Genomic DNA, 12,886 nt, shown 5'->3' on the forward strand with positions numbered 1-12,886 from the left:
TCTTCACTGTACAGTGATCACGCTTAATTTTTTCATGAAATATCTGATGTTTTCATACCTTGTGCTACTTGATGCTTTTGGCAGCAGAGAGCTCCTTTTTCTTTCCCATTTTGGTTTCAACCTGTGGCCTGCTTAATAATGTGGAACATCCTTCTTAAGTAGTTTTCCTTTAATTGGGCTCACCTGGCAAACTATCACAGGTGTCTGAGATTGATTTCAATGATCCAAAGAGCCCTGAGACACAATATCATCCATGAGTTTCATTGAAAAACAAAAAATTGAATGTTTATGACACTAAAATCCAATTTGCATAATAATTTGGAACGCGGTGTAGACTTGCGTCAAGGCACACCAGTACCACACTGTTTGAAAACCACTGTGAAAACCAACATTTTTTAATGTTAATGTGAATTTTATCAGTGAATGTGACTTGAATCCACTGTTTTGCACTGACTTCCATGTCGCCTATGTGGGGGATTTACTACTGAATCGAAGGAAAATGTGGTCGGCAAACTTACTCTCCTCTCTTTCTAGATGCACTACTCACCTCATCAGCCAGATCAATGACTTTAGAAAAAAAGCTCTCAACACCACTGAATAAACAAAACCTTACTTTCTCAGGAAATGCTCTCACTCCTACTTACTAGGAGAACATCAAATTTAAGTACTTAGCTCTCTCTTAAAAGTTATTTTAATATCTTTAAACTTTTATAGTCTGTGTAGGTTCTTATTTATTCAGGTCATGGTAATCCAAAGCTTGATAGAAAAGGAGGCGTCAGCACTCAAAAATATCCTTCTAGGTACTTCTATTTAGGCAAGGCACAGCGGACGCGTTTCGACTCGTGGTCTTCTTTGGCCAAGAAGAAGACCACAAGTTGAAACGCGTCTGTTATGCCTTGCCCAAATAAAACTACCTAAAAGGACATTTTTGACTGCTGATGCCTCCTTTTTTGATAAGTTTTTTTTATTGTGCACCTTGAGGAGTTTATTGTTTAGAGGGTGCTCCTTTTCTCGCTTTCTCTAATCCAAAACTTGATCCAAAGGAACAACCGGACTTTGCTGAGGTTCTTGATGTTTTGCCTCTCCTTCAAATGGCTTTCATTTCTTATCTTGATGTGTGACTTACAAAAAGGAAGCTTCAAAAATCAAAATGAAGCAAACCGATTATTATTTTTAAATACACATCTGTTTGTATAGCTTGGCGTTTTAGGTCTAACTGAACATTTTAGTACTGTAACTGATCAGTGCACTGTGTCTTTGGACTACAAATACCTCACTGGGGACTTAGTTCAAACTGAAGAGGTTTTTAGAGGAGGGTTGAAACAACTTCAATAACCTTAACCAAGTCCAGCTGCCCCTTTGAATCAAGATTTGAAAACTTTCATAGATGTCATAACTCCTGACTCATTTTGAAAAAAAAAAAATATGTTAACAGGCCAGTGATTTGAAAGTGAATCTGACAAAGCCTTAAGCCTTTCAAAGATGAAATACACATTAGTGTCCTGCATAAGAATACTGTGAAAATGTAAACTTGGCCTTTTTCTCCTTTATTCTTTACCTGATATGCATTAAGTCTCTTTTTGTTATTATCTCCTTCTCTTTACAGGGAGATGAAGTACTGACTGTCATTAAGACTAAGGCTCAGTGGCCAGCATGGCAGCCCCTCAACCTGTAAGTAACTCTCTCTGCTTCTCTAAGGGGAAAGACACTTCTGTGAAACATGATGTGAATTTAGAGGAAATAAATATGAAACAATGATAAAAGGTTTCTAGTGATTTTAACACTCTATCTCACAGGTGTCAGACTCAAGGCCCGGGGGCCAAATCCGGCCCGTGGTGCTGTTATACCCAGTCCACCAGATCATATGATATTTTTATTGTAACTGGCCCACCAGTATGAGGTCTGCAGATTTCCTCCAGTATGAAAATGTAAACTTAACGTTGATGTTTTATAATATCCTTGTTGAGTCATAAAAATAAGAAAAAGTAAACATTCAAAAAAAAAAAAAGATAAAATGTCAGGAACATTGAGTGAAAATGAGTGTCTTCTCTATGTTTTCAATTTTGCATCTCACAGTTATGAATTAAACTTATGATTTTGACGTTTTATCTCTTTTTTTACCTTTTAGATGAATAATTTCATATTTTAAATTCTTTTAGACCTTTTAAGGTCATGATTTTGACTTTTATCTTGTGTTTTGACCTTTTCAACTCCTGACTCTAACTATTATCTCATTTTTTTACCTTAAAAACTGAGGAATTTTATCTTAGTTTTATGACCTTTTAAAGTTCTGATTTTGACTTTTATCTCACCTTTTGACCTTTTTCAACTCCTAAACTTTAACTTTTATCTCTTTTTTTTAACCTTAAAAACTCAGGATTTTAAATTTTATCTTAGTTTCATGACCTTTTAAAGTTGTGATTTTGACTTTTATCTAACATTTTGACCTTTTTCAACTCCTAACTTTAACTTTTATCTCATTTTTTTACCTTAAAAACACATGATTTTAAATTTTGTTTATATTTTGACATTTGAAACTCATGATTTTGAATTTTATCTCAGTTTTTTACTTTTAAAATTCATGGTTTAAATAATCTATCTCATATTTTTCCTTTTTAAACTTTAAATGTCATGTTTTAACTTTTAAACTAAAAAGTTTGACTTTCTATCTTAGATTTTGAATTTTTAACTTATCATGCTCACCTTTTAATCGCAAAAACATTATCATCAGTCACACGTTTTTTTCCCTCCATAATTCATTTTTGGTGAAAATAAGGTTAACATTTTATGGTTAAATATCCACCCTGTTAGGCCCTCAGGTTAGCCCCAAGTTCAGAATCCAGGCCCTGCTGTGATTGAGTTTGACATGCCTGCTCTATCTGATACTGAGCTTTATGTGAGACTGAAAAAAGGAAACTAATTACAAGCATCAACTAGAGAGACTTTGTTTTTATTTTTTACATTTGTAATTTTTTGTCATGAATCATGAATTTTTGGATGAATCTGTTAGCATCCCAGTTGTTAATAAAGATTGGCTTTTTTTGTCCATCTAAACATGTTAGGGCTGCAACTGATTACTGCAATGTGTCTTCGACTACAAATACTTTGAGATAACATTGCTTCAGGCACAGGCAATTTATCAGCTGGGTACTGTCATTCTTTGCTGTTGCTTTGTTCCAACACCAGTTTAAGTACCTGCTATATGACAATGTTTATTTTTCTGCACAAGTATTAAGAGTCTGACCCTCTTCAAACAAAATGGTATGGTGTCTGGATTTTTTTTTTATCCCAAATAAAGTTTGCCTCTTGTGTCTCTGAATAAATGCCAGTGTTTTTAATAAGGGAATGATCCTATCATATGTTATGTTGTAGGAATGCTTCAGAGAATATAACTTCAGTCCCCCATTCAAATATTTCATACAGAATCCTGTGAGTTTTTGTTTTCATGACTGCAATGGGGAAAGGGAACATGAGCCAGCCAGCTGGAGGTGCGATTGCCTGTTACAAGGATTGAGAGCTTGTGCTCTTATTTTTCTGATTCATAACGTGCCAAAAACCCTAAATTTGTACTCTTAGCTTCACTTTGTGCTCAGATTGTGTGCTGCCTCACTATAGCACAGTGTTTTAAGATACACCCTAAATTACTTGGTGCCTCAATAGAAAATGGAGGTTCTCAACTGGTGGGTCGGGACCCGAAAAGATACAACATGTCAGAGCTGTTTTCAGTGGGTTGCAAACATGTGCCTGGGAAAGGAAATCATGACAAAAGTCAGATGTATGGAAGCCCTGAGCAGAAATACATTCATACATTTATTTTACTCTATTTTGGTTGTTTTATCAAGATCTTGACTTATTGATCGAGATGTAACAGTATTGTTAGTTTTGCGGTGCTGTGGTGACAGAAGTGTCTCAGTACTGGGCATTGCTAAGAACCTCACGATTCAATTCGTTTTCGATTCTTTAGGTTGCGATTCAATTCAGTATCAATTCAATATTGATTTAAATGCTTTGATGTTGATTCAGTAAGAAGTAGAAATACACAAATCACTTGTTAACAATTTTTAATAATTATTTTCATGCCCATGTGAACATATTTGGTAGGTCACCTCAATTTTTTTGGCAATAAAACATCTGAAAATAAAAATTTGCACAATAATAACTTATTTGTGCATAAGGAGTACAAAAGTAAAAAAGATTCCAGTTCTGTATAAACACTGAAAAAGTAAAGTGCATGTAAACTTTAATAATATTTCTTTCCTCTTGGAAATTGTGATAAACCTCACATAACATGGTTATGTTTGGTTGTTGTTTGGTCGAGTGTGGCCTCCGTCCATACAACGCGAATTACACGCACAGTGACCCCCACTGGCCAGGAGGTGAATCGATTCAGAGGATTTGCTGAATCGATATTGAATTGAGGGGGGAAATATTGCGATGCATCGATTAATCGATATTTTTACCCACCCCTACTCAGCACCGTCATGGATATGTGTTGCTTTCAAACAATAGGTCTTCAAGGCAGAAAGTGTAGTTTATTTAGTGGATCAGAGTAAGAAAAGTGACAACTACAGTTACCATCAGCCCTTGCATACCCATCATCCTTTGCGCTCCACTGGCAGGCTTAATCTAACAGCACAAAAATACCGGATGCTACAAGTAGCAAGAAGCAACAGGGGAACTGAGTGACAAGCTGAAGCTTCTCTAGTGCTTTTCTAGTCATCTGACTACTCAGTGTTTTTCCACTGCAGATCACTCCCTACCTCTTCACACCTTTTCACTCCATATTCACACACTGATTACAGAGTTTAACAGAGATGAAAGAGTATTAGCAAATCACATTCATACACATCCATACACATTTACACGCCACCAAGGAAGCCATGGGTGCAAATTGGGGTTAAGTGTCTTCCCCAAGGATGCATCGACGTGCAGGAGCCAGGATCAAACCCACAGCCCTCCAATTGCAGGATAACCAACATTACCTAGTAAGACACTGTCACCCAGATGGAGATGGAAGCTCCGGCGACTTTTTAAAATGATAAACAATATGCAGACACTTCCAGACACACTTAATGTGGAATACAAACAGGATTAGGAGCCACTTGGCAAATCATCACCCCAAAAAGATTCACAAAGATGCAAGGAGCAGAATCCAGCCAGGCCAGACTCCTAAAGAAGCACAATCCCACCTCCACACAACAGTGTGTGGGCTCGACAGATCACAAGTTATATCGGTGAATATATCGCCAAAGGCCAACAGCTACTTATTTTCAGTGTCGGACAATGAAGGTTTTAGAAGGTTAGTAAACATACTGGAGCCAAAGTATAATATATTTTAAGCCTAATGCACACCTGGAAGTGTTTGTTCATTGCTGACGTTACCTTTTTGTCCCCAAGTCTTTGTTTGTTGTTCAGGGTTTTTTGATACTGCAGTAGATACTGTATAGTGGACTTGTTACTTATCGTTTTTTTCCCAACCATGACACCTTAAAATTTTTTGACTGTCCGCAGATATTCTTTCTTCTGTAATTTCAGGTGAATAGAAATGAGTTCTGTATTTAGTGACACACCAGACAAAATGTACTCTTAATATGATAATAGACCACCAGTACAACAATATAATGTAAATTTTCACTGGCTGTTAGCTGTGCTATGTTCCAAGAAACACATAAAGATGCAGCCGCTTTGCACTCTTGTGCTGATGTGAATTTATACAAACTAATGACGTAGCGCTCGTATGAAGATATCACGTTTGCTATTTTTTGTTTGTGATGATCGGAATTTTCTGCGTAGCTGACATTAAAGGTCACATATTATGCAAAAAACACTTTTTCAGGCTTTTCTAGCAAAAGCATGTACCCCTCCCCTCTCCCCAAGAACCAGAAATCCATTGAATTGAATGAAATGAATCATATAAAAGTGTTTAACAGTATGTGTTGTTGTTTTTCCCCATTTTTTTCTCCTTGACCCTTGTCAATGTCCAACCCCTCATTAGGCGAGCACCACCATCGGCAGAGTTTTCTGTGGACAAGACCCGTCACCTGATGTCATTTCTTACCATGCTTGGGCCAAGTCCAGATTGGAATGTGGGGCTGTCAGGAGAGGACCTCTGTACCAAGGAGTGTGGCTGGGTGCAGAGGCTTGTGACAGACCTCATCCCCTGGGATGCAGGCACTGACAACGGTGTCACTTATGAGGTAATGGGTTTTGTTTTCAATAATTTATCCATGATGGTGCAGTCGAAGTAGAACTGGTTTTAGAGGAAGTGCTTACACAATTGAGAACTCTGTGGTCCTCAGAAACGGGAGATGTGAGGAAAATGTGTGGTTGGCTCTGCAGGATAAGAATATAGGAGGCTGGCCAGTTTTGAAATCAGCAAACTGGGATTGTCACAACCTACCACTAAAGGAGTTAGTGGCAGAGTAGTGGCATTGGGCTCTTGCCTGCAGCCTGCAGTCACTGCCATTTGATCACGGGCTGTCATCACAATAAGCTGTTATAATAAACTGATGACTGTGTTGGTAAATAGCACTACGTTAAATTAGGACTTATCAGCAGTCATTTATGATCATTTATAGGACTCCATTCTACTTTATGGAATAATGGCTATAATCTCACAGTCTTCAAGTTTTTTCAACATGTTTAGTGACAAATCCTTCTGAGAGGAAGAGCAGGAAAGCCACATCCATTTCCTGAAAGGGGTGGAGTCAGACAGCTCATTTACATTTAAAGCCACAGAAACAGCTTGTTCTGAGCAGGGCTGCAACAGAGGGGTTTTTAGACATACAAAAATCTTATACTGGAGTGTTTTTCAGCAACAGACTTCACAGGCATGTTTTGGGGAACTCTGAGACCAATATTAACTTGTCTTTAAAGAGTAAAATATGTCCCCTTTAAGATCATGATTACAGCAGCTTAAACTTTGTATTATCCAGAACTAAATACCTTTCTAGTTCACAAATGGTCTTTGGTTTTCCTCTGTCAGTCGCCAAACAGGCCCATCATTCCTCAGGAGAAGATTCGCCCTCTGACCAGTTTGGACCACCCTCAGAGCCCATTCTTTGACCCTGAGGGTGGGGCAATTACCCCTGTGGCCAGAGTAGTTTTGGAACGCATTGCAAGAAAGGTACAATGTAATACATAGCTTGTGTGTGTGTGTGTGTGTGTGTTTATTGTATGTTTGTGCATGTGTGTGTTGTAAGTGTCCACCTTTTTTCTATGTGTATGCAGGGAGAGCAGTGCAATAAGGTGCCAGACTCAATTGATGACATTGTTGCTGATATTGGACAGGAAGGGAATGAAGAAGGTATTGTAAATGACACAAACCCCTTCTTGATTTCTTGAGTTCTTGATTAACCCTTAAAGAAAATGTTTTAGAGTTCTGTTTCTCCCAAAAGCTTGATGGTTCTCAAATTATAATTCAGAACCTGTTTGTTACTACGTGGTGTTGTATTACTCCATGGTCTTGAACTAACTTCTACCCTATTTATCTCTCTGGCTCAGTCTCAATGTCCACACTCTCACCCTCACTGACTTTGAGGCATGTTCCCACCAAGTCTGTGAGGCCTTAGGGCTTGTCCCATTGTCAAATGGTCAAGTCGAGAGGGATCTCTCGCAGACTTTTTTAGCCCTTCATGCACCCTTTCCATAAGTGGGCATGTCTGCAGACATAGCATTAGGGAATTACCCATAGTTCATAGCACTGTGACGTATGACAGGGATGCCCTGGGGAAGCCTGCCTGTGAACCCTGTAAAAACAATGTGAAAAGAGCGAAAATGTAAACAGATAAAAAAAGAGGGTGCAAAAAAGATTTGTAAGTATATAATATAGTATATAAAATAGCCTTTATCCATCGAAGAAATAGACCTATAGGTGAGGCATGTTTTTATCTCTGCAAGGGAAGCAATAACCGTAAAATTAACATTCCAAATACTGCAATCGTAGTTAACATGACACCATGCTGTCAGGGCTGTCCCCGTTCCTACTTATACCACTTGAGCCCTTGTCGTCTCATACACTCAATCACTTTCCAGCTCTAGTCAATTAGGTCCTTAAGGGCTCAGGGTTTGGAGATTGAGATTCAGACCCTTTTGCAACACATTCACTTTCACTGTATGTTACAGCCCCAGTGGTTGTATGAGTGTTATATACTTTATGTGTTAATGAAAATGATCCAGCTGTTCTGGAAACATAGGCAGCATGTTGACTAGCATGCCTGTTGCAGCATGACTACAATCTGTATGGTCAACCAGCTACAAATTCTGTGATGGTTTAAGAAAATTTAATGCATCTGACTATATGGAATATTTAAAGAATAATTCAAAGTAACATCCAATCCAATCCAATCCAAATTTATTTATAAAGCACATTAAAGAGATCCTATTATGCAATTTCGCAAATGTGATTAAGCTAATCAGTATGTGAAATAATTAGCACATTTTTGAAGGTGATACTTAAGCTCCATTCATAGAGCATTGGAGTATTCCATGAAAGTGGCTAGATGGTCAAGCCTGGCTCACTTTATCAAGTCTCATTCATTACAGTAAGAACTCCAAACCATCACCAATCGGTGTGAAATGTTGCAAGCTAAGTTACAGCAACACCACTAAAGTGACTTGCTACATCTAAGCTATTTTCATTTGTTATCCACAACAGTGAACCAGTTTTAGAAATTTATTTATTTTATATCGGTGCTAATTTTGTATGTTTAGTTAAACTGCTCTGTACCAGAAGAACTTTTAATTTTAGATGGAAATGTAAATTGTGGTTTAGGCACTCTTGAAAAAGATCATCAGTCTCAGCAGTGTTTTCCTGTTTAAAAAGGGTAGACGGATAGAAGAGAAATGTGTGGTTCAGGATTCAAACTGAATTATTTCTGATAGCCTAAAGAATGTTTGGAATGTGATTGATTTTAGATTTTATCGTCAGTGTTAAATTGTAAGTATAGTGAAAGTGTATTATTTTGGTCATGCTATTTTATGTATTAATTTATTTTTATAATCCCAAGCCTTAATCTCAGCCCTCTGATGCACCATAGCTAAAATGTTTACCATGCTGAAGTGGGAATGAGAGATAAATAGAAACTGGAAAAGGTAAGTGTAGCTGGTAATAATGACAGTGCCATCTTAGCCAATCAGTTAAATAATCTTGGACAAACCTCAGTTTTTGAACAAATCTCACAAATATCCTTTGAATTTCACTTTAAGATGACACACCAGAGACATGTATCTACTCAGCTTGGTCCCCCTGGTCAGTTTGTAGCAGTGCCACATGTGAAAAAGGACGCAGGATGAGGCAGAGGATGCTAAAGGCCCAACTTGACCTCAGTGTACCATGTCCACACACTCAAGATTTTCAGCCCTGCATGGGACCAGGATGCAGTACAGAAGGTAAAAACAAATTACTCTGAAAATAGAAATGTTGCCAGAGAGATCCATGATTAACTCCACTGTAGTTTAACTGTTAGTGGTTCTACCAGGTAAAGGTAAACTTATTGCCAGATTCTAATATCCTCATCTATGTTGAATATTCAATTGAGACTGAGCTTTCTCAGCCAGGTTTTTCTTATACATAAACGTTATTAGTCAAGGAATACTATTAGTTATTTGGCCCATCTGGGAATACATTTGTCACCCAGAAATGTTTTCATCATTGTGCTCTTAAATTTTATTTCTCCATTCAAAGCAAAACCTTATGAATACCTAGAGCTAGTTATTTGTTACAAGAAGTTCATAATATTAAGTCAAGTTGATTCAAAGTGATGGCTAGTTGTTTAACAGTCTCAAAAATGCAAGCAATCCTTTATTCTGCATCTAGTATAATAACATTGTTTTGGCCATTAAACTTGGCTAGGATGTCCAAACAGAATTAATTCTAATTTAGGGATCTTCGTCCACAACTGTGGCTAATCAAGTACCAGTAAGTACCAATTGTTGTGTTGTCTATTTATACCAAAAGGGCACTGATTATTATGGGACAAGATATGTTAGACACTGAGGATTGATAGGTAATACTGGACAAAACTTTGTCACCTCGTCAGTGTTTATAGCCCCACCTTATGGCAGTTTGTAAAACAGTCTTTTGTTATAAAATTCATAATAACAAAATTCAGCAAAGCTTTTACAGTGCCTCTAAAATGATGCATGCTAATTGACACAGTTTCAGCTGTTAGTGGTGCTAGAGGATTTGGGGATATTTTTGTTGCAGCTTACAATTATTACGTACCTCTTGGGCAGGCTATGGATGCAGGAAAAGCTGGTAGGCTGAAGCAAATGTGGCTGCAACAAGTGTAAAAAATCATTCTGCTGCAGTTTCTACAGAAACTGCCCAATTTAGTTTTAATATGATCTTTTTTTTTCCTATATTTACATGATTTTCTGATACTGCATTTCGAATTTAAAAAAGAACCACCAAAACAATGTGCTTATTGTCTTGATGCGTATCTGTTAGTCGACAGGTTATATCTTAAAAAGCCTAAATATTGGTCTATGTAATTTGCAAACAAATCCTAAATTTGTCATTCTCAGTATGCTTTTTTTCTGACTAAATATGACCTTTTAGAGTTTTGTTGGTTTAGATGGATAGGACAGCTGATGACAGACATAATTGAAAGAGAACTGGGCCCAATGCTGAACTTCCCTCCATATATAGAAAAGAGGAAAAATCTAATATTATTAAAAATGTAATAGTTGTTTTACCTGCAAATTAATTTCCCTTTCTCCTGAACAGAGCCATCGGCGTGTATGATGTCAGAGTGGATCAGCTGGTCATCCTGCAGTGTGTCCTGTGGGATGGGGATGAGATCTCGGGAGCGTTATGTCAAACAATATCCTGAGGATGGCTCACTTTGTCAGCTCAACACTGAGGAGACAGAGAAGTGTGTGGTTAATGATGAATGCTGTGAGTTCTTCCCTATTTAATGCTCTTTAGATTTTTGATAAAGGTGAAAAAGTTAAACCAATTTTTATTTTATTTTCGTAAATGACTGCATGATAAAGTCAAACTAAAGGCCGGCTCAGACTACACAAATTCAGCCAGATTTTGGCCCAACTGCAAGTGTCAGCTCATCGTTGCACCGGGCCTGATTTTGAGCATCAGGAACCACAGATGGTCTTGTGGTATGACATAATTACAAACGCATCCAAGAGGCCCCACAACCACGACTCAACTAGCATGTTATAAATGTTCTCACATTGTCGTCTAGTCTGACACCCTGACCAGACAGTCACAACGATGTGAATCCTGATGCCTACCAACAGGACAGCGTTTGCTCTTTATTTTCTTCACGTTATCACATGCATACCTTAACTTCTATGTGAAGGAGAGCTGGTCCATGTTGTCCTCCTCTTGATACATCCATAATTGTTAGCCGTATCCATACTTGTTTGACGTGTGAGCAGTGATGGTGTCAGTATACGATGAACGGTTGGGATCACACTTGTAGTGTGGCCAGTCTGTTGGTCAGGGCAGGACAAGATTTTTGTTGCATAGTCTGACATGGAGCTGTTGTGCATGACCAAAAAGAATTGTGTAGGTTAAACTGGCCTTGGCTGAAGCCCTGGATTCAGTACTTTTCTTTGACATGTTATTCTGGAAGCAGTTTTTGAGTTATTGTTCCCTTTAATATTTTTTCACCAATGAAGCAAAGGGTATTTGGTATTGTCCTTTAAACTATATCATTGTATTTTTTTAAATTTATGTAAACGCATGGAGATCTTTTAATATGAATCACCATTAGGGATTTTTTTAAGGTTCAAGAAAGTGGAACAGGGGTAATTTCTTGAAGCTTATGTTCTTACATTTCTGTTACTAAGGGATTTTTTAAATGTCGTATTTTTCTTTGAACCCATCAGTAGTGAAAATGATCAAGTGCATCAACACTATTGCTCTTTTGAGGTAATTGTAATTATGTTTTTTTTTTTGTTTGTTTTGCTGCAAATACCTTACTTGGACAGAAACATTCCTGTGAGTTCATTTTTATGCAAAATTACTTCCAGTTTCACTTAACTTATGTGTTTCCTGCTTTAATTCTGGAATATTAGTATACTGTTTGGTTCCATTCATATATTGCCTCCACAATGTAAACATTATTATGATGTGCGCATGAAGAAATAGGACAGTTGTAGTGATAAACATTTTTAACAATGAAATTTCAAGTCAAGCTAAGACTGGATCTCTCTGTGGTAGAAATACTGAAACACAGCATTCTTTAAATTGTGCCCTGATATGTTGTTTCCACAGCACCCAGTAGCTGTGTGGTGACTGAGTGGGGCGAGTGGGAACCCTGCAGTGTCACCTGTGGGTTGGGTATGAGGAGGCGTGAGCGTATGGTGAAAATGCCACCTATAGACGGATCAATGTGTAAGACAGAGGTGGCTGAAGTGGAGAAATGCATGATGCCAGAATGCCGTAAGTGTCAAACATGTTTTCTTTCATCAAATGCAATTTGGCTGTGCATACTACACATTATTATACACTTATTATTCACATATTGTTACATGTGTTCCTATGCCATTTTGTATGAACTGATTCTACTCTGAAAGGTAGACTGATCAGCTAAATATGGCACTCGAGGATGAGGTTAGGCTTATGTGTGTATTTGTTTGCAGATACCATTCCTTGCATGCTGTCGCCCTGGTCTGACTGGAGTGCATGTAGTGTGACCTGTGGACGAGGCATACGAACACGTCAGAGGATGATGAAGTCTGATCCTGCCAAGTGCAACGAGGAGCTAGAGCAAATAGAGAAGTGCATGCTACCTGAGTGCCGTAAGTAACCTACATACAGGACTTCTGCTTGAAATTACATTGCTCATAATATATTTAAAAATTTTATTAAGGATACCATGACTCTACAGTCTGTGCCTGGTAGTGCTCAAAAAGGCAT

General features: G+C 37.8%; 1 protein-coding gene across 1 annotated transcript in view; it reads left to right on the forward strand.

Annotated features, from left to right (window-relative positions):
* The window catches only part of spon1b (spondin 1b), a 45,792-nt gene that overhangs the window by 27,935 nt on the left and 4,971 nt on the right, over window positions 1–12,886 (forward strand). Inside the window, exons 7-14 of the mRNA XM_041795288.1 lie at window positions 1,607–1,671; window positions 5,996–6,197; window positions 6,986–7,126; window positions 7,231–7,306; window positions 9,208–9,390; window positions 10,730–10,900; window positions 12,242–12,409; window positions 12,610–12,768. Of these exons, the coding sequence (XP_041651222.1) occupies window positions 1,607–1,671; window positions 5,996–6,197; window positions 6,986–7,126; window positions 7,231–7,306; window positions 9,208–9,390; window positions 10,730–10,900; window positions 12,242–12,409; window positions 12,610–12,768 (1,165 nt within the window). The remainder of the gene's footprint in view (window positions 1–1,606; window positions 1,672–5,995; window positions 6,198–6,985; window positions 7,127–7,230; window positions 7,307–9,207; window positions 9,391–10,729; window positions 10,901–12,241; window positions 12,410–12,609; window positions 12,769–12,886) is intronic.

The sequence above is a fragment of the Cheilinus undulatus genome, linkage group 9, assembly GCF_018320785.1.
Source record: "Cheilinus undulatus linkage group 9, ASM1832078v1, whole genome shotgun sequence".
NCBI lineage: Eukaryota > Metazoa > Chordata > Actinopteri > Labriformes > Labridae > Cheilinus > Cheilinus undulatus.